This window comes from Emys orbicularis, chromosome 20 (assembly GCF_028017835.1).
Source record: "Emys orbicularis isolate rEmyOrb1 chromosome 20, rEmyOrb1.hap1, whole genome shotgun sequence".
Classification (NCBI taxonomy): Eukaryota; Metazoa; Chordata; order Testudines; family Emydidae; genus Emys; species Emys orbicularis.
In genome coordinates, this window is record NC_088702.1 from 20,887,153 (window position 1) to 20,906,649 (window position 19,497).

A 19,497-nucleotide genomic window follows, 5' to 3' on the forward strand; every position below is an offset into this window, starting at 1 on the left:
CTCTCTCTCTCTGCCCCATAGCCCATGTATGCAGCCTCCTCCCTGACTGCCTCTGCCTTCATAGCCCTTCTGTGTGCAGCCTCCTCTTCTTTGAGTCTCATTTCTGCCTGCCACATTTCAAATTTGTGGTCCTTTTCCTTCTCTGCCGCTTCCAGTCTAGCCAGATCTAGTTTTGTAGTTGCCTCAGTGGTAGTCATTTTTCTCCTTTCTTGTGCTTATTTCCCTCACCCGAAATAAACAAACAGAAAATAACAAAACGGTGACCTCCTCCTGACTGCTCTTAGCCATTGAACTTAAGATTCACTTAAAATCACAAATATCGGTGCTTAAAGCGTGAACTCCACTTGGAGTAACAAACCACACATATACCCTGCAGGCTGAGCCACTGTGACATTCCCCTGGTGTTATCTGGATCAGTGATCTGCTAGGTCACTCCAATCCTCGACACTGGGAGCCAGCCTTACCCTGCTCTGCTGTGAGAACCCTCACTCCCGGGCCTTTCGCACACGGCCTCTAGTATATAAGCTGCTCCCAGCACATGAGTGAGCACTTTTGGCCAGGCATTGCTTGGATTGTGCAACTGAATGACACTAGCCAGTATCTCCCATCCCAGACACAACCCTAGGAACCTTCATCTTGCAGTATCCAGTTATGCCCACTGGACGCTGCAAGCTTATATGAGTTTGTCAATTTAACAAAGAAATTGATATGTACCAGGCTTGTTATTCCAAGGGGAGTCTATGACACACTTCAAACCAAACACATTGCCTCCACTAGAATAAACAAACAAATTTATTAACTGCAAAAGATAGATTTTAAATTATTATAAGTCAAAGCACAATAAATCAGATTTGGTCAAATAAAATAAAAGCAAACAGCAAAACAAACAAATATATTAACTACAAAAGATAGATTTTAAGTAATTATAAACCAAAGCACAACAAGTCAGGGATGGTGTCCTTAGCCACTGTTTGCCAGAAGCTGGGAGTGGGTGACAGGTGATGGATCACTTGTTGATTACCTGTTCTGTTCATTCCCTCTGGGGCACCTGGTATTGGCCACTGTCGTAAGACAGGATTCTGGGCTAGATGGACTCTGTGTCTGACCCAATATAGCCGTTCTTATGGAGAAATGTGGGCTTGGTGGAACTCCCATTAAGTGGATATATAATTGGTTAAACAACTGCAAACAATGAGAAACTGTTAATGGAATGATGTGGGATTGGAGGGAGGTCTCAGGTGGGGCTCCACAGGGATCTGTCCTGGGTCCCACATTGTTTAACGTCCTTATTAATGATTTGGATGTAGGACTAGGGAGCAGACTGATGAAATCTGCAGATCATAGAATCATAGAAGATTAGGGTTGGAAGAGACCTCAGGAGGTCATCTAGTCCAAACCCCTGCTCCAGTCTTTCTGGAACTGCGGGCACCAGAACTGGACACAGGATCCCAGCAGCAGTCTCACCAGGGCCAGATCCAGAGGGAAAATCATCTCCCTGCTCTGACTCCAGAGGACCTCAAAGGATGGAGATTCCACCACCTCCCTACGGAACCCATTCCAGTGCTTCACCACCCTCCTAGTGAAAAGGTTTTTCCTAATATCCAACCTAGACCTCCCCCACTGCAACTTGAAACCATTGCTCCTTGTTCTGTTATCTGGTACCACTGAGAACAGCCGAGCTCCATCCTCTTTGGAACCCCCCTTCAGGTAGTTGAAGGCTGCTATCAAATCCCCCCTCACTCTTCTCTTCTGCAGATTAGACTAGCCCAGTTCCCTCAGACTCTCCTCGTAAGTCATGTGCCCCATCCCCCTGAACATTTTCGTTGCCCTCCACTGGACTCTCTACAATTTGTCCACATCCCTTCTGTAGTGGGGGCCCCAAAACTGGACTCAATACTCCAGGTGTGGCCTCACCAATGCCGAATAGAGGGGAATAATCACTTCCCTCGATCTGCTGGCAATGCTCCTACTAATGCAGCCCAATATGCCATTAGCCTTCTTGGCAACAAGGGTCAACTACTGACTCACATCCAGATTCTCATCCTCTGTAATCCCCAGGTCCTTTTCTGCAGAACTGCTGCTTAGCCAGTCGGTCCCCAGCCTGTAGTGGTACATGGGATTCTTCTGTCCGAAGTGCAGGACTCTGCACTTGTCCTTGTTGAACCTCATCAGATTTCTTTTGACCCAATCCTCCAATTTGTCTAGGTCACTCTGGATCCTATCCCTACCCTCCAGCGTGTTATGTTTATAAGAAGCACACAGGATCTTTTCAGGGGAAAAGGCAATATGCCGCGTTTATTGAAGATACGACAATTAGCATATGCATTCAATCACACCACACACACAGTGTCCTGCAGTTGATGTTATAGTTGCCAGTCCAGAGTCTGGATCAATCTAGTGGTCAGCTAGGTTGATCACGGGTAGGTAGGAGCCGAGTTTTGTTGGTCGCGACACAATGCTCCAGGGAAGTCTTGGCAGGATGAACCCAAAGTTTCATGGCAAGACAATAAAGAAGGAAAGCTAGTGCCAGTAGCATATGAATCTAGGAAATTACAAGGAGTAGAAATAAATTTTGATCCCTGTGAACGTGAGTGCCTGGCAGCCCTCTGGGCAGTACAATCTTTTGAGCCACTCATAGGAACAGCCCCTATTACTATCCAAAGCACCCTGTTTATATAGTGATCTTCCTTCACTGGGACCAATGAGTTTTGCACCTTTGTGCTGTAATCAATTGTTGTTTGACGAGTGCTTGTTTTCTTACATTGTCCTTCTCATCCTTTATCTTGTTTTTCATCAAGTCTCTCATGGAGTTATCCCATACTGGTTTTGATCAGAGCTATCTTGTCCCCATTGATAGGTGTCTGTGTCATCTTTAGAGCTGTCAATCTGCCCTCTTCTGACATTTCAATAGGGGCGATGTTAGAACCTCCTGATGCCCTTGCGTCTGTCTTCGGTTCCTCCCTAGAACATCTGGTTCAGTGATGGCCTTCACCCTTATCTCTTAACACACATTCCTCATTCACTCACAAAACAGAATTAATTTACACAGAACATTTTGAGCAGAAACATCAAGTTACAATTCAAAAGAAAAACAATAATGACATTCTTTTACTTATTTTAAAATGCTAAACCTACAACAAAGTGGTGACCCTCAAAGGCCCTTGAAATCAGTCCAGACACGAAGAAATTCTTGCTGATGCATCTTTACCAATGGCACATTAGGCCATTCCTTTCTACTATTCAAAAAGGGTAGCTGTCAGGATATGGTCGAATCATATATTAGTACATTTAATACATGCTACACTATTATCTTCAAAAAGAACTATTATCTTATTATTCTTTATCCTTCATTCTAAATCATACAAAACACACACATAAAATCCTACTACTACAAGCGTATCTACCTCTACCCCCGGCTTAGTGTCATACATGAACTTGCTGAGGGTTCAATCCATCCCATCATCCAGATCATTAGTAAAGATTTTGAACAAAACCGGCCCCAGGACCAACCCCTAGGATGCTCCGCTTGATACCGGCTGCCATCTAGACATTGAGCCATTGATCACTACCCATTGAGCCCAACAATGTAGCCAGCTCTCTATCCACCTTATAGTCCATTCATCCAATCCATATTTTTTAAATTTACTGGCAAGAATACTGTTGGAAACCGTATCAAAAGCTTTGCTAAAGTCAAGATGTATCATGTTCACTGCTTTCCCTATATTCACAGAGCCAGTTATCTCATCATAGAAGGAGGCAATCAGGTTGGTCAGGCATGACTTGCCCTTGGTGAATCCACGTTGACTGTTCCTGATCACCTTCCTCTCCTCCAAGTGCTTCAAAATGGTTTCCTTGAGGACCTGCTCCATGATTTTTCCAGGGACTGAGGTGAGGCTGACCGGTCTGTAGTTCCCTGGGTTCTCCTTCTTTCCTTTTTTAAAGATGGGCACTATATTTGCCTTTTTCCAATCATCCAGGACCTCCACCGATCAGCACGAGTTTTCAAAGATAATGGCCAATGGCTCTGCAATCACATCAGCCAACTCCCTCAGCACCCTCGGATTTATTATATCTGGACCATGGACTTGTGCATGTCCAGCTTTTCTAAATAGTCCTTAACCTATTCTTTCACCAATGATGGCTGCTCACCTCCTCCACAAAGCTAGTGGGGCTTGCCAACACTTTGGAGGATGGAGCGAAAATTCAGAAGGACCTCAATAAATTGCAGAACTGGGCTGTAGACGACACAATGAAATTAATCAAGGACAAATGGAAGGTGCTCCACTTAGGGAAGAAAAACCAAATGCACAAATACAGGATGGGGAAGAACTGGCTTGGCAGCAGCACTGCTGAGAAGGAGCTGGGATTTGGGGTTAATCACAACCTTGACATGAGTCAGCAATGCGTTGCTGTTGCAAAAGAGAAAATGCAATTTTAGGTTGCATTAAGAGGCAGAACATGCAAGTCAGCCACCTCTGACGCCTCCCCCCTCTGCAGCCAGGGCAGGGCACTAAGGCCGCCCCACAGATGTCTTCCCACATACCCACTCCACCCTGCTTCTCCTACAGCTGGGACTCTCCTCCCACTATGATAATGATACTGACCACTCCCTCCTCCCCACGCTTCTGAGGCCTTGTCTACCCTGGCTAGTTTCTGCGCAGTAAAGCAGCTTTCTGCGCTGTAACTACCGAGGTGAACACACTGCCAAGCCACTTCGTGTTGTGATACAGGAGGGCCAGGGAGCAGTGGGAAGTGGTAGAAGGGAAGTATATAAACCCTAGCTTAATTAAGGCGTGGTTCCCTGTAGACTAGGGAGGGTTGCTACAGGTTAATTGGAGCACCTGTAATCAATTAAGGCCCTGTTAGAAACCTAATAAAACTCCCTGCTTCAGGCAGTCGGGGGGGAGGAGGAAGGAGAGAGGACTGGAGCTTGAAGGTGTGCTGTTAGACTTGGAGGAACAGAAAACTGGAGTAAGGGAGACCCTGCCCCAGCAGGGGAGGGACATTCCCTCCCCCAGCATTTAAGGACTGAAGGTACCCCACCCAAGGGAGAAGAGGGTAAGAACCTGCAGGGGTTGAGAGGGGCTGGGACTCAGAGTGAGGAGCAAACCCAGACCCCTCCCCCGCTTCCCTCCTTTACCACCTTCCTGGGCCACTAGTGGGGCCCTTGGTGCCCCAAGAGCAGGGGTAAGGGGTGGTATTTTAGCCCCCCCACCAAGAAAACTGCAGGACCCACCATACTATATCAACCATCTTGTCACAGTGTGCAGAGACTGTGCAGTTGTAGTGTTGTAAAAAAAACCACCCCAACGAGAGGCATAGAGTTTTCTGTGCCAGGGCTAAAGTGCCGCGGTGCCAGTTTAGACACTGAAGCAATTACAGTGCTGCGATTGGCCTCCGGGAGGTCTCCCACAATGCCTGTTCTCACCTCTTTGGTCATTGGTTTGAACTCTACTGCCCTGCCCTCAGGTGACCAATCATCAGCCCCGCCCGGTACATTCCTTTGCAATTTTGAAAGTCCCCTTCCTGTTTGCTTGGTGATGTGTGCAGTGGTCTCAGAACATCTTTCGAGGTGGCCCTTCCTGCTTCACGCACCAGGTGATTCCCCGCTTGGAGCAATGCCGAGCTGCTGGACCTCATCGGCATTTGGGGAGAGGAGGCGGTGCAGTCCCAGCTGCGCGCCAGCCGTAGGAATTATGATACCTATGGACAGATTTCTAGATGCATGATAGAAAGGGGCCATGACCGGGGCACACTGTAGTGCAGGATCAAAGTGAAGGAGGTGCAGAACACCTACCACAAGGCGCGGGAGGGAAACCACCGCTCCGGTGCTGCACCCATGAGCTGCTGGTTCTACAAAGAGCTGGATGCGATACTCGGTGGTGACCCCACCTCCACTGCAAAGGCCACTCTGGATACTTCGGTGACTCACGTGCCAGTCGAGAGAGGACTGAGCCAGGAGGAGGAAATCTTGGACATGCATGTGGAGGGGGATCCAGAGGCAGAGGATGGCTTGGAGGCCAGCGATGCATGCAGTCAGGAGCTCTTTTCTACCCTGGGGGAGCCTAGGCAGTCACAACAGTCGGATCTTGGCGAAGTGCAAACAGGAGAGGAGACCCCTGGTTCGTGGATCTGATTTTGGGAATTGCTGAAGTGAGTTGCTGGGGGCAGGAGCTTTGCAGAAAGCAGGCTGGTCTCCCACCACATGCCTAGTCTGAGCAGCGGAACAGGCTGTTGATGGACTCCCTCACTTCACGGGAATCTCCCTCAGAGATCTCCAGGAAACTCTCGTGGAGATACTGGGCAATCCGCTGCTGCAGGTTCCTCGCCAGAGCTGCTTTATTTCTTGCCCCATTAATGGTAACTTTCCCGTGCCACTCTGCCGTCACTGGAGGGGTGGGGGGGGACACACCATGTCTGCACAGAGGCGAGCCACATAGGGGCCAGGGCGGAAGCTGCAGGCTTGGAGAAGACCCTCCCTTGATTCCCTGCTCACCCTCAGCAGCGAGATATCTTCCATAATGATCACCTCCTGTGGAAAGTGTGGGGACAGCAATGACTATCAGGCCCCCCTACAGTGCTGGCTCTCCCCAAGAGCCACATGCCCCGTGTACACAGGGTCCGGGAAGAGTGATTTATCCTGCCCCTGCAGCTACTCACCATTTTGGGGGTCTTGTGGCTCATGTGTGCTTGCCTGGTGCGTGACAGGTGTGTGGGCACTGGCTGTGTTTTAAAGCACTGAATCACTGTTCTCTGTGTTGCAAACAAGACTGCTTCTGTAAAATGCTGCATTTAAACTTCACAGAGATGACCTTGGCAGCCCAGCCACCCCCTTTGTTATTACCAGTTGAATGACTGTGCAGAATTAGAAAACGGCTAAGAAGAACGAAGGAGGACTTTCTCTGTGAGGTTATGATGCACTCCGCTACTGAGAAACAGGAATTGAAGGCGAGATGGGACAGCGAGAAGAGGGAATGAAAGGAGAACGCGGCAGGCCAGAACAAAGCCATGGAGCGGCTCTGAAACGTTATGGAGCACCAAGTGTGTATTGTGCAAACTTGATCAGGGCCGATTTTATGTTGTCTTCTAGGTCATTAAAATGGTGTTAATGAGCATTGGGCTGAGGACAGTTCCCTGCAGGATCCCTCTGGAAACACGCGCTTGCTGCTGATTCCCTGGTGACAGGTACCTCTGGAGATCTAGCAGTCAGCCAGTTTTGAATCTGGGTCATGGTAATTTTGTATCCATCTAGTTTTTTAATCAAAATGTCGTGCGGTCCCAAGTGAAACTCCTTATGGACGGGGGTGGATATTGCATCACTGCTGTTGCCTTTAGCAACAGTGTGAAAATCAGGAGGGAGAACTAGTAAGGCCCTATGTGTGCGTGTTATTTGTATTGCAATAGTGCTTTTGAAACCCTGGTTGAGTTCAGGGTCGCATCGTGCCAGACACTCCACAGACACAGACAGAGACAGCCTCTGTGCCAGAGGACATTGGGGCCCCGGCATGCTGGTGTGAAGAAGTTGAGGATTTTCATAGTGGTTTACATGACTGTTGCATGTGTGTCTGCCTCAGTTTCCCTGTGTGCTGCGTGTGTAATGAGGTGGAAGGAGAGGGTTCATTGTTACAGACGGCCAGGTGTGACCTCCCCTAACAGTCAGGACCCCGGACAATGGCCTGGAGAGGGGAGACCCTAGCAACTGGTGACCAGGATGCCCCCTCAGCTTGGAACACAGCCAGTTCTGGGCAGCGGAGGACAATGGGCTGAGCAGAGAGGACCCCGGTGACACATTTACCTGGGATGGAGGACAAAGGACACAAAGGACAGGGGAGAAGCTGTTGGGGCCAGTGATATAGGAGGCTCAGCTGGAAGGAGGGGGCATCTCGGCTGGGGGGAGAGAGCAGCCAGAGCCCACCTGGATGCGGGAGAGACCCAGATGTCCTGTGCTGAGGGAGGCCAGGCCCGAGGGCCCAGAGAGCCTCCTGTGCTGGGTTCAGACATTCAATAAACCTCCTGTGTGATGCTGGCAGAGTCACTGCAGCTACAGATCGGGGGGCGTTGCTCCCTCTGGGGGGTGGATCCAGAGCAAGGGGACTCCGTGAGGGGGCCCATGGCAGAGACAGGCCAGCTCAGAGGTGCGGTCCCAGGAGGCGGTGGAGCCAGAGGGCCTAACCCCGGAGAGAGAGTGCAACCTGCCTGGGGAGCTGTCACGCCGAAGGAGGGTCAGTCCCTGGGGCCGTATGGAGCCGAGCGAGAACGAGTTCTGGGAGTCCGTGACAGCTGGGTGCTGCTCAGACACCACAGGCACCAACTTCCCCTTTGCCCTGTGGGTACTCTACACCCCCTTGCCCTTCCCCTGCCCGCCTCTGGCCCCGCCCCTGCCGGTTTCTGGCCCTGGCCCTGCCCACCCCTGCATCACCCTCACCCTGCCCCAATTCCACCCCTTCCCCCTAATTCCCTGCCCCGCCTCTTTACCGCCTAGGGTGACAAGACAGCAAGTGTGAAAAATCGGGATAGGGGGTGGGGGGTAATAGGAGCCTATATGTAAGCAGAGTCAGGATGAGCTCTACCCTGACATCTGGTGGTGAATTATGGTGAGTGTGGAAAAGAACTCCAGGGGCTGATCTTGTTTGCATAGGCACACCCACCCGCCTGGCATGAGACAACAGCAACTGATAGTGGTTACTTTGGATGGGGTGGGATCCCCAGTTTCTCTGTTATTGGGGCAGGAGGAATAAAGTGTTGTTACCCTGATTATGTGACTCAAGGACAATGAAACTGTTTTATGACAGAGGGTCTCACCATCACCTAAGTAGCACTCGCTAGACAAGGGACATGGGTTCCACAACCCAGTGAATTGAGAAAGGATGGGGACAGGTATGTGTACCTGGTAGTATGGTGCCCCCCCTTGAGGGCCTGAAACACCAGTTGCACCATCTCCACTGTTGAATGTCAGAGCTAACTTTGATTTCATTAGAAGTCTAGTTACAGGCTGCTGAGCTGAATTCACTTTGAGCCAATGTTACACCAGCACTTGGGCTCCCCTACTATGAGCTGAAATCACAAAAGAGCTAAAGTTACTAAGAGCTGAGATCACTGAGTGCTGTGTTAACTAGTGGGGGAGCCTGAAGCTATATTGCTAAGCAGCTGGCGGAGCAGCACGGAGCCTTGCGGGGATGGTTGGAGTGGCCCAAGGAATGGTAAGTGGCGTGGAGCTGTTTGTGGGGACGGCTGGAGTGGCTTGCAGGTCGGTGAGCAGAGCGGAGCAGCTCGTAGAGCAGAGCAGTTTGTGGGACAGCAGGAAGTGGACTGGCTCGTGGTGAAGGCTGCAACAGAACCCCACGGAGAGGCGGCCGGTCTGCCTCAGATCACGTAAGGTGCCCCTTAACACCCTGCGTGCCCCCCTTTTACTCTGGGGCTGCACTGATCAGGGACAGATACTTTGGGGGTTGTTGGACTTTTGGGACTTTGGGTGATTTTTGGGTTGCTGGATTCAAGAACCAAAGGGAAAGGACACGGCCCAATTTGCTGGGGTGGGTCTTTTGCTCATGGTTTGTGTTATGAATCCTGTTTGTGGTGTTTTTTCCAATTTAATGCTGATGTCGTTTACCTCATGTTATTAAACATTTTCTGCTACACTCAGACTCCGTGCTTGCGAGAGGGGAAGTATTACCTCTTAGGGTACGTCTATACTCACCCGCTGGTTCGACGGCGAGGGATCGAACTTCTGGGTTCGACTTATCGCGTCTTGTCTGGACGCGATAAGTCGAACCCGGAAGTGCTCGCAGTCGACTCCGGTACTCCTGCTCGCCCAGAGGAGTACGCGAAGTCGACGGGGGGAGCCTGCCTGCCGCGTCTGGACGGAGGTAAGTTCGAACTAAGGTACTTCGACTCCAGCTACGTTATTCACGTAGCTGAAGTTGCGTATCTTAGTTCGAATTGGGGTGTAAGTGTAGACCAGCCCTTAGAGGCGCCCGGGGAGGGGGAATGTAATTGTCCCAGGTCACTGGGTGGGGGCTCGAGCCGGTTTTGCATTGCATTATTGAAACGGAACCCCTAGATACCGAACCCGGCCCTTGTCTCTGCCAACTTAGATGGGCAGAAGGGTTACATATATAAGAAAAAGACCCAAAAATCAGGACTGTCCCTATAAAATTGGGACATCTGGTCACCCTATAACCGCCTCCTCCCCCGAGTGCGCCACATCCCCGCTCCTCTCCCTCCTGCCCCAAAAGTCCTAAGCACTGTTAGGCAGCGGGCGGGAAGCGCTGGGAGGGGAGGACTGGAGATGCAGCGCGCTCAGAGGAGGGGGCGGTGAGGAGGGGGTGTGCGCAGGGGAGCTTGGCTGCCAGTGGGTGCAGAGTACCCACTAATTTTTCCTCGTGGGTGCTGCAGCACTGGAGTCGGCTCTTACGCCAGACACAGTGAGAGACAGGCACCGCCCCAGCTGGAATTGGGGCCGTGTTATGGCCGGCCCTGCCCTGCCCAGAAACCAGCTGCGATCGGGGCCTTCCAGGGGAAAGGCAGAAGTGAAAACTGATTCTTTACTGGACACAAATAAGCATGCTTGTTATTGGCTCTTTGTTGAAAAAGTAGCAGTGACAAAAAATGACACATGAAAATCTATTTCACGTAACAGCTTGTAAACAGGGAATTTTACAGTCGGATGCTTTTGGCTTTGGAGTGAACATGTTACTTTCAATAGAACATTGTTATTAAGAAGTTACAATCACGTGGCACTGATTGACCTAGACAGAGACCAGGGCCCTGTTGTGCCAGGCGCTGCCCAGACACAGCGAGAGACAGTCCCTGCCCCTAAGAGTTTATAACATAAGTAGCCCAGAGAACCATTATTATTCCAATTTTAGGGGTAAGGAAACTGAGGTGAGACAGATGCAGCAACTGGCCCAACCTCACCTACAGCATTTTCAGTGGAGCGGGAACAAGAACCCAGAAACCCTAAGTGCAAGGCCAGCACCTTAACCACAAGCCCATCGCTGCCCCTGAGCTTGAAAATGGTGTCCATCTGTGAAACAAGTTGGTGAGGGCTCAGGCAGGGTAGAAGAGAGACAATCTATGGCTGAGGGGTGAGAGGCTCTTTCCCCCCGGGACAGTGGGGTTTGGGAGGGGGCAGGCTTTGGGACCCGGCTGCAGGGGACTCTGGGATACCTCCCCACAATGCAGCGTTCCAGCATCTCCAAGGCCTAGTTGACTCTGACCTGAAACTGGGGCGGAGCAGGGATTTCCACCCAGGTTTCCCACTTCACGGGCCAACCCCTTTCCCCTTCCCTCCTCGCTGTGACACACCCTCCTCCCCCCACGCACTGGATGGGCCGGAGACGCCCAGCCTGGGCCCATGGCGCGAGGGGGCTATTTCAGCCGGACTTCAGAATATTCTGTGTCAGGGGCCTCTGGGGGCTCCCCCCATTTGCACTGCAGCTTGGAGAAGTCGATGGCGGCGTAGTGCAGCTCCTCCAGCTTCCCAGGGCCTAGTGGGACCTTTGCTGCTGCAGCCTTGTCCTGGATGCCTTTGGTCCGGTGGGTGGCTGGAGTCTTCTGATGCTGAGTGAGGAGCAAGGCAGAGACACCAGGCAGAGACTTGCATCCACCCTGCTGAGCTGATTGCATGGGCTGCCCCAGGCCTCGTTTCCCCCACTCTCCGTGCAAATGCATTTCCTGCATCGGGCGTGCACTAGCAAGAGGCGTGGGATTGGGTGTGTTTCACACTCTGCACGCATGAACCAATCCCACGCCAGCACCAGCTCGGTTAATGCATTCACTGCCTCAGCTGCACAGGACACGCACTAGCAAGATGCATGGAGTGTGTGCGCATTTCACGCACCACACATGCAGGATTTCATCCCATGCATCTCATCACAGAACAGGTTCTGGAAATGTATTGACTGGATTTCATGCACTGAGGATGCATGAACTGCTCCCAGGCAGCTTGGGGCAGCACAGGTTAAGTTAATGCATTCTCTGCATTGCCTTCACCGGCCATGGATGAGCAAGACACATGGGGTTGTGTGCATTTTATGCACTGTGCATGCATGATTTGATCCCATGCATCTCGTGGTTGCACAGCCCATGCTGATGCATTCATTACATTTTCGGAAGGGTGCAACAGACACAGAGCACCCTACATACACTGTCTGATCACAAGCACCTGATACCATAGCAGGCAGCTGCAGAAATGCATTTCTTGACCGGTTGGTGCATCCAGGAGATGCCCAGGGGTTAGCAGCATTCTAGCCCCAATCTAGTCCCGTGCACTTTGTGAATGCACATGAATGCATTCGCTGCATGTCCTCCCCTCTGAGCGACACCCGAGGGATGAGGAGCATTTTCTGCATGCAGGAGCCGATCCCATGCCATTCGGGGAGCCCAGGCTGGTGGCAGGGGTGCATTTCTTGCACTGGGCACACATGGGTGGAGGGGGTCGGGTGCCCTGCTGAAAGCCTGGCGTATAGTCCTGCATTCATTAAGGGGGTGGGAAAGGGGGCGGGGAGAGGGAAGGAGAAGAAGTGGAGGGGGCAGAGACGGGGTGGGGTGGGAAGCGCAGGTGGGCTTAGTCCCATGCTCCCCCCAGGTACATACCATGGGCATGGTGGGGACGTTACTGTAGATCAGGCTGGCGTCGTCGGCCATGAGCTCGGCCTGGCTCCCGTTAGTTGTTTCCCCGGCCTCAGTGCTGGGGGGCGCCGGCTCCCAGCCCCGCAGCCTGTGGGGAGATGGATGAGGATGGACTCATGAGACCGGGGAGGGCTTAGAATAGCCTCGTAGGAGGGAGGAAGGTGGCACACCAGTATGAGAGTCTAGAGTGCAGGGGACTGGGATAGGCCAGGGAGAGGGGTTGGGGGGATCTCACTAGGGGGAGGATCTCACTGCGGGGAGGGCTGGGGGGAGGGCTGGAATACCCAGGGGAGATGGCAGGGGATATCAGCGGGAACTCAGCAGGGAGCAGTGGGGGATCAGGGCGGGAGGTGTCAGACTCACTTGATCACACAGAGCCCGAGAAGGACGAAGCCGATGGCGACCCCCAGCCCACAGGCCACCCCGACGCCCAGCAGCTTGCCAGGCTCCTCCGCACCTGGAACAACACACAGCATGGGGCACGGCTGGGAGAGAACCCAGGAGTCCTGGCTCCCAACTCCCAGACCCCACTTTTCTTCCAGGGCTGGGGAGAGAACCCACGAGTCCAAGTGTCTCACCTCTCCGTGGGGGGCTGAAGTCAAAGTGCAGGGCGGTGTAGGTCCCGTGGGGGTTGAAACCGAGGCAGAAGATTCTGGGGCCACCGTCCCCGCTCCCCGTCCAGCTCAGGGTGCTGGAGGCCTCGTCCCCCTGGGCCCACGAGCTGAGCTGCAGGGCCTCCTGCGAGCTGTTCCCAGTCAGGGGCTCCCCATCCACCTGCCACTGAAGCCAGGGTGGGGGGTGGGAGCGCAGGGAGCAGCTGCAGTTGATGCTGGGCCCCTGGCGCTGGCAGGACGAGTTCAGCCCAGTCCCCGGCCGGGGGCTGTCTGGTGAGAGCAGGAGACACAGCAACAAATTAATAGTTAAAGAGAGAAACCCTGTGGCAGCGAGTCCCATAGATTAACGTGCTAATATCTAGTGGCAGGGAGTCCTGTGGGTTCTTCTGCCCTGGGATGTCTCTCTGGTCGGCCCCTGGGTGCTGATCTCGCCCCATCCTCAGCCAACTGTGCTTCACACCAACCCACCTGCTTCTCCGCCCTCAGCCTGGGCGCTCACGGCCCTTGTAGACAGCCCAAGAGTCCGTTCAAGCCTCATCTGCCCCCCTTGGGGCTACCCCTGAAGCAGCTAATTAACTATGGCATTGGGGGCGTTGGCTCTGTCTGGGTTTAAAGGGGCCAGGCACCTGTGACACCTGCTAGTACTCAGTGGTGAGGAGTCCCACGGATTAACACTGTTACTCTCCAGTGTCAGCGTCCCGGGGGCAGGGAGTCCTGTGGGTTAACCCCACTCACACTCGACAAGCAGCTGGAACGTCCCTTGGGCAGAGCTCTCCTTGTTCTGGGCCCAGCACCCGTACAGCCCCCCGTCCTCGGCCGTCACGTTGGGCAGCTCCAGCCGCAGCTGATTCTCCCCCGCAGGACTGGCGCCCTTGACGGCTCGGCCCCCCTTCACCCAGCGCAGCGCAGCGGGGGGGCTGCTGGCGACGGAGCAGAGGAACCGCAGGGAGTCGCCCTCCCAGGCCGAGAGCTGTGAACCGTTCACCACCAGGGTTCTGGGATCTGGGAATATAAATAACACAGAGCCACTCACACCCTGAGCCAGCCAATCCCTGCCCGGGGGCTGGATCGGAGCAGGCGCCCCCCAGAGGGGAAAGGCCCCGTCCCCACCCCCCAGTGATACCTTGGAATAGCTGGGGGTCGTTCCTGTTAGCTCTGGAGACGTTGATTTGCAGAGTCCTCTCTAGAGCTGAAATACCCACGGCAACATATTATATTGGAGAGTGATCCCCACTGACCGGCTGCTCCGCAGCCCAGCACCCCCCAATGACCCCCCGCCCCTCCTGCAGCCCAGCACCCCCCATGGATCCCCCGTCCACCCCCTGAAGCCCAGCGCCCCCTACTCACCCCCTGCAGCACAGCGCCCCCCTACTGACCACCTGCCCCCTGCAGCCCAATACCCTCCACTAAGGACCCTCTGTGTGGCACAACGCCCCCTAGTGCCTTACTCTGCACGTGCACACGCAGGGCCCGGCTGGCCGACATGTAGGAATTCTTCGCCCAGCACCGATACTCCCCAGCGTCCCCTCGGCTGAGATTCGGCAGCTCCAGGCACCCGGCCCCTCCCTGGCTGGGGCTCAGTGACTCATTCCCCTTGGCCCAGCTCAGGGTGGTCTCGGCTCTGCTCCCAGCCTCACAGCTCAGGTTCAGGGAGTCGCCCTCCTGGGTCTCCAGAGACACGACGTCGCCCTCAGCTCCCCACGCATCTGGCACTGGAAGAGAGGAGCCGGCGGGTTTGGTCCCCCCAGAGATCCTCCACTAAGGACCTGAGATGCAGCCACCTCTGGGGTGGGACATGGGGGCTGTTTATACAGGGACTCCTCACCCGGCGCTGAGACGTGGCCCCTCTGGAGTGGGCGCACAATCTCGGTGCCTTGCCATGGCAGCAGGTCTCCATTGCAGAGATCGGCCCCTGACCCATCTCCTCCCTGCTGCTCAGCGCCCCCTAGTGCTGCCCTGGGGTCTGGAGACAGAGGGAACCGGGCCCGCTCGCTCCCCCCCCCCACTGTCCTGAGGCTTCCTTGCGCTCTCCCCTCTGGGCACGGACCAGCCTGGCCCAGCTGAGCCTGGCGCCTGGCCCTGAGTGCAGGCAGAGAGTGACTAGGAGGCGTTCGCTGATTCCCGGGGCTCACAGCGCGGCCTCTCACCTGGGCGTCCGTTCCTGGTCAGGGTCCCGGTGATGTTGGGGGGCCTGGGCGGGTCTGTAACACAAACCAGACAGGGTGGATCAGGGGGGCTGGACAGCACCGGGGGGGGGGTCACTAGTGATCACTGAGCCTAGGCATGGCCCCTCGCTGTGAGCTTAGCTGGGGGACGGGAAAGTCCCTGAAGTGACACAAGACCCGTGGGCGGGGAAGGGAAGCAACAGAGCTGACTGAGCCCGACCCAAGAGGCGCCCGACGGAACCCAGGGGCCGGGTTAGGGCCACGCCGGGGAACCAGAACTGTGGGAAATGGAAACCCAAGGGACCAAAACTGGTGGGTCAAAATTCAGCCTAATTGGCGGAGGCACTAATGACGGGCCGGAGCCATAGCCAAAGGGGACAGGAAGGGGTGAAGATCCCAAAGAGAAGGGGCTGCAAGGTGTGGAGGGAAGGGGCCTTGAGTAAAATTGGCTGAGGGTGCATGGTGGGGATCCCAGCGCAGGGCTGATTTGGGGGAGGAGCTGGAGGGAAGGGGAGGGGGCCCGGAGCAGCGCCCGGGGGCTGTGCAAGTCACAGTTACTGGCTCCCTGAACAGCAGCGTCCCTGGTAGCCCCCGTGCCGGCGAGATCTGGATCTCTGGCTCCTCCGTCAGCTCTGAGACATGAGGAGAGGGGAAAGACTCACTCGGGGACACGGGGCCTTTCCCCCCTAGGGGCACTGGCCCCAGGGTGGGGACTGGCTGGCTCAGGGGGGCTGATGAGCAGTGACTGCGGCTGCCCTTACCTGGAACGGAGATCGTGAGTATAGTGTTAGTGCCATCGGAATTGAAGAGGTAACTGTATCTCAATCTCCCTTTCTTGAATCTGAAGTAATATCTCCCTGTGTCCCTCCATTGCGCTTCACTGATTAGCAGGGAGCAGTCGCCATACGCCAGCTCCCCCGCAAGCCGGAACCGTCCCTGGGTCTCCTGCGACACCCCCCGGCTGGGGTCACTGCTGGCCACGGGCGGATCTTGGCTCTCATTGGCCTGATCCTTGTACCAGTATCCGTAGAGCCGGGCCCGGGGATTGTAGTCCCAGGAATTGTAGGTGTTGGATGAGGCAGGGTATGTGAAGTTGCAGGGGACGAGAACGCAGAGACCCTCCTGCACCGACACCGACGGTGGCACCGTTAGGTTAAATCCGGACAGCTGGGACAGGGACCCTGCAGGGGACGGGGAGGGATCGAAGTGGGACCCATAGAGAGCAGAGACCAACCCTGAGCTGCCCCCACAGCTCTGCCGGTGCCCCTCACTCCCGACCTGCAGCCCCCTGCAAAACCAACCCCGAGTCTTTGACCAAATCTTACTCCCTTTATCTCCATCCCTCCCTTCATTGAGCTCCCTTCCCTCGCCCTGTCGCTTGGCGCCCCCTAGCACTGCACTGGGGCATTGGCTCCCCTCCCCCTCTAGACAGTCTCTCTTCCAAGTCTTGGGACAGACCTGTCTTCCTGCTGCACTGGGACTGCAGGTGCTGCTTACTTACCCCTGCAGAGTAGGGCGAGAATCAGGACACTGAGCATGGCCGCAGGGGGGACAGGACCCCCTGCTCTCCAGGTGCGGCCCTGAGCCTGGAGCTCCCATTCCCTGGTGTTCTGCTGTGGCAGCAGGGCTCTGCCCATGGCTGGGACAGACCTAGAGACAGACCTGGGATGAGAAGTGTGAGAATAGAGGCTGTTTGGCGTGGGACAGATCTGCCTGGGGGACCATCAGTACTGCTGGGCTCTGCAGGGGGCTGATCTGGGGCTGCTGGAAGCGCAATGACCCACCCACCCTCCCAATCCCCAAATCACCAGATGGTCCCGAGAGATCGTGGGCTAAAAAAATCCTTAAATTGGAGAGAAAACCTGAGTTTTTCCCTAAGAATCATCAGATCGGCCAGAAAATCCCAAGCTGGTGACAGAAGATGGTGGGAAGGCAGCGCTGCTCAGTGCCTGCTTTGCTTCAGTCTTCCCACAAAACCAACCTGTGAGCAGGCAACCAGTGAAGTTACCACGGACAACAAAGGGGAAGGGCTGCAGATCAGGATAAGTAAAGAACATGTCAGAGATGTTCCGACCAATTTGAATGAATTCAGATCAGTGGGGAGGGACTATGTTCAACCCAGGGTGCTGAAGGAATTAGTTGAAGAAATCTTGGAGCCACTGGCAATAATATTTGCAAACTCATGGATGCCAGGAGAGGTCTCAGAAGACGGGGGAAGGGTTAACACAGTGACCATCTTTAAAAGAGGAAAACAGAGGAGCCGGGGAACTATAGACCAGTGATCCTGACCTCCACAAATGGAAAGCTACTAGAGCAATGTATAAAACCTTCAATTTGGGAGGACGAAAGGTTGATCACCAGCATGGATTTACCAACAACAAATCCTGCCAAACTAGCTTGGTTTCCTTCTTTGACAAGGTAACTGGTTGATGGCAGGGGGAAAGCGGTGGACATAATATACGTGGACTTCAGCAAGGCTTTTGACACAGTCCCACATGACATTCTCATAAGTAAGCTGGAGAAGACTTCTGAAGGAACTCAAATGTGAAATTGCAGAACTACTAATTGTGGTATTTAATGAATCATTTAAATCAGCTTCTATACCAGATGACTGGAGGATGGCTAATGTGACACCAATTTTTAGAAAAGGCTCCAGAGGTGATCCCAGCAATTAGAGGCCACTAAGCCTAACTTCAGTGTCGGGCAAACTGGTTGAAACTATAGTAAAGAACAGAATGATCAGATGCAGAGATGAACATGATTTGTTGGGGAAGAGTCAACATGCATTTTGTAAAGGGAAATCATGCCTCACCAATCTACTAGAATTTTTTGAGGGAGTCAACAGCATGTGGACAAGGGTGACCCAGTCCATGTACTTAGATTTTCAGACAGCCTTTGACAAGGTTCCTCCCAAAAGGCTCTTAAGCAAAGTAAGCTATCATGGGATAAGTGGGAAGGTCCTCTCCTGGATCAGGAACTGTTAAAAGATAGGAGAGAAAGGAGAGGAATAAATGGTCAATTTTCACAATGGAGAGAGGTAAATAGCAGTGTCCACCAGCGGCCTGTACTGGGACCAGTGCTGTTCAACATATTCATAAACAATCTGGAAAAAAGGGTAAAGAGTGAGGTGACAAAATTTGCAGATGATACAAAACTACTCAAGATATTTAAGTCCAAAGCAGACTGTGAAGAGTTACAAAGGGATCTCACAAAACTGGGTGACTGGGCAACAAAATGGCAGATGAAATTCAATGTTAATAAATGGGAAGTAATGCACATTGGAAAACACAATCCCAACTATACATATAAAATGAGCTGTTACCACTCAAAAAAAAAGCTCTTGGAGTCATTGTGGATAGTTCTCTGAAAACGCCCACTCAATGTGCAGTGGCCGTCAAAAAAGTGAACACAATGTTGGGAATCATTAAGAAAGGGATAGTTCATAAGACAGAAAATATCATATTGCCTTTATATAAATCCATGGTACACCCCCATCTTCAATACTGCATGCAGTTCTGGTGGCCCTATCGCAAATTGGAATTGGAAAAGGTTCAGAAATGGGCAACAAAAAGGATGAGGGGGATGGAACAGCTTCCATATGAGGAGAGATTAATAAGACTGGGACTGTTCAGGAAAAGAGAGGACTGGGGGGGGGGGGGAGGAGATATGATAGAGGTCAATAAAATCATGACTGGTGTGGAGAAAGTTTTTAAGGAAGTGTTATTTCCTCCTTCCCATAACACAAGAACTAGGAGTTCCCAAATGAAATGAATAGGAAGCAAGTTTAAAACAAACAAAAGGAAGTATTTCTTCACACAACGCACAGTCAACCTGTGGAACTCTTTGCCAGAGGATGTTGTTAAGGCCAAAACTATAACATGGTTAAAAAAGAACTGGATAAATTCATGGAGGACAGGTTATTACCTAGCAGCTCTGTGTTCTTGGGGAACCAGGGCGCAGTATCCAGCCTGTCTGACTCATGAAAGACACACACACCCCCGCCAACCAGCCAGCCTCTGCTTGAACCAAATCTGCATCAGAAGAAAGACTTACAAAAAGCAATGGAAAGCCAGTGGGAGACGCAC

The 19,497-nt window shown here is 53.2% G+C and overlaps 1 protein-coding gene across 1 annotated transcript; it reads right to left on the reverse strand.

Moving 5' to 3' along the window:
• Nucleotides 1–11,370: 11,370 nt before the first annotated feature.
• On the reverse strand, nt 11,371–16,950 carry LOC135892242 (sialic acid-binding Ig-like lectin 13). The gene is made up of 9 exons (XM_065419949.1): nt 16,914–16,950; nt 16,174–16,593; nt 15,395–15,448; nt 14,696–14,959; nt 13,983–14,249; nt 13,212–13,517; nt 12,997–13,090; nt 12,598–12,721; nt 11,371–11,562 (listed from the first exon to the last, which is right to left on the reverse strand). Exons 1-9 carry the CDS (start codon nt 16,948–16,950, stop codon nt 11,371–11,373), a joined length of 1,758 nt encoding a protein of 585 aa, XP_065276021.1.
• Between the last annotated feature and the right edge of the window lie 2,547 nt (nt 16,951–19,497).

Bases quoted from the DNA above. Each gene is read 5' to 3' on its own strand.
- LOC135892242 (XM_065419949.1), bottom strand. From the start codon at position 16,950: ATGCTCAGTGTCCTGATTCTCGCCCTACTCTGCAGGG. The intron at 15,449-16,173 runs GTAAGGGCAGCC...TTTGTGTTACAG, and splicing joins ACTCACGATCTCCGTTCCAG to ACCCGCCCAGGCCCCCCAAC. The intron at 13,091-13,211 runs GTGAGACACTTG...GTGTTGTTCCAG, and splicing joins CTTCAGCCCCCCACGGAGAG to GTGCGGAGGAGCCTGGCAAG.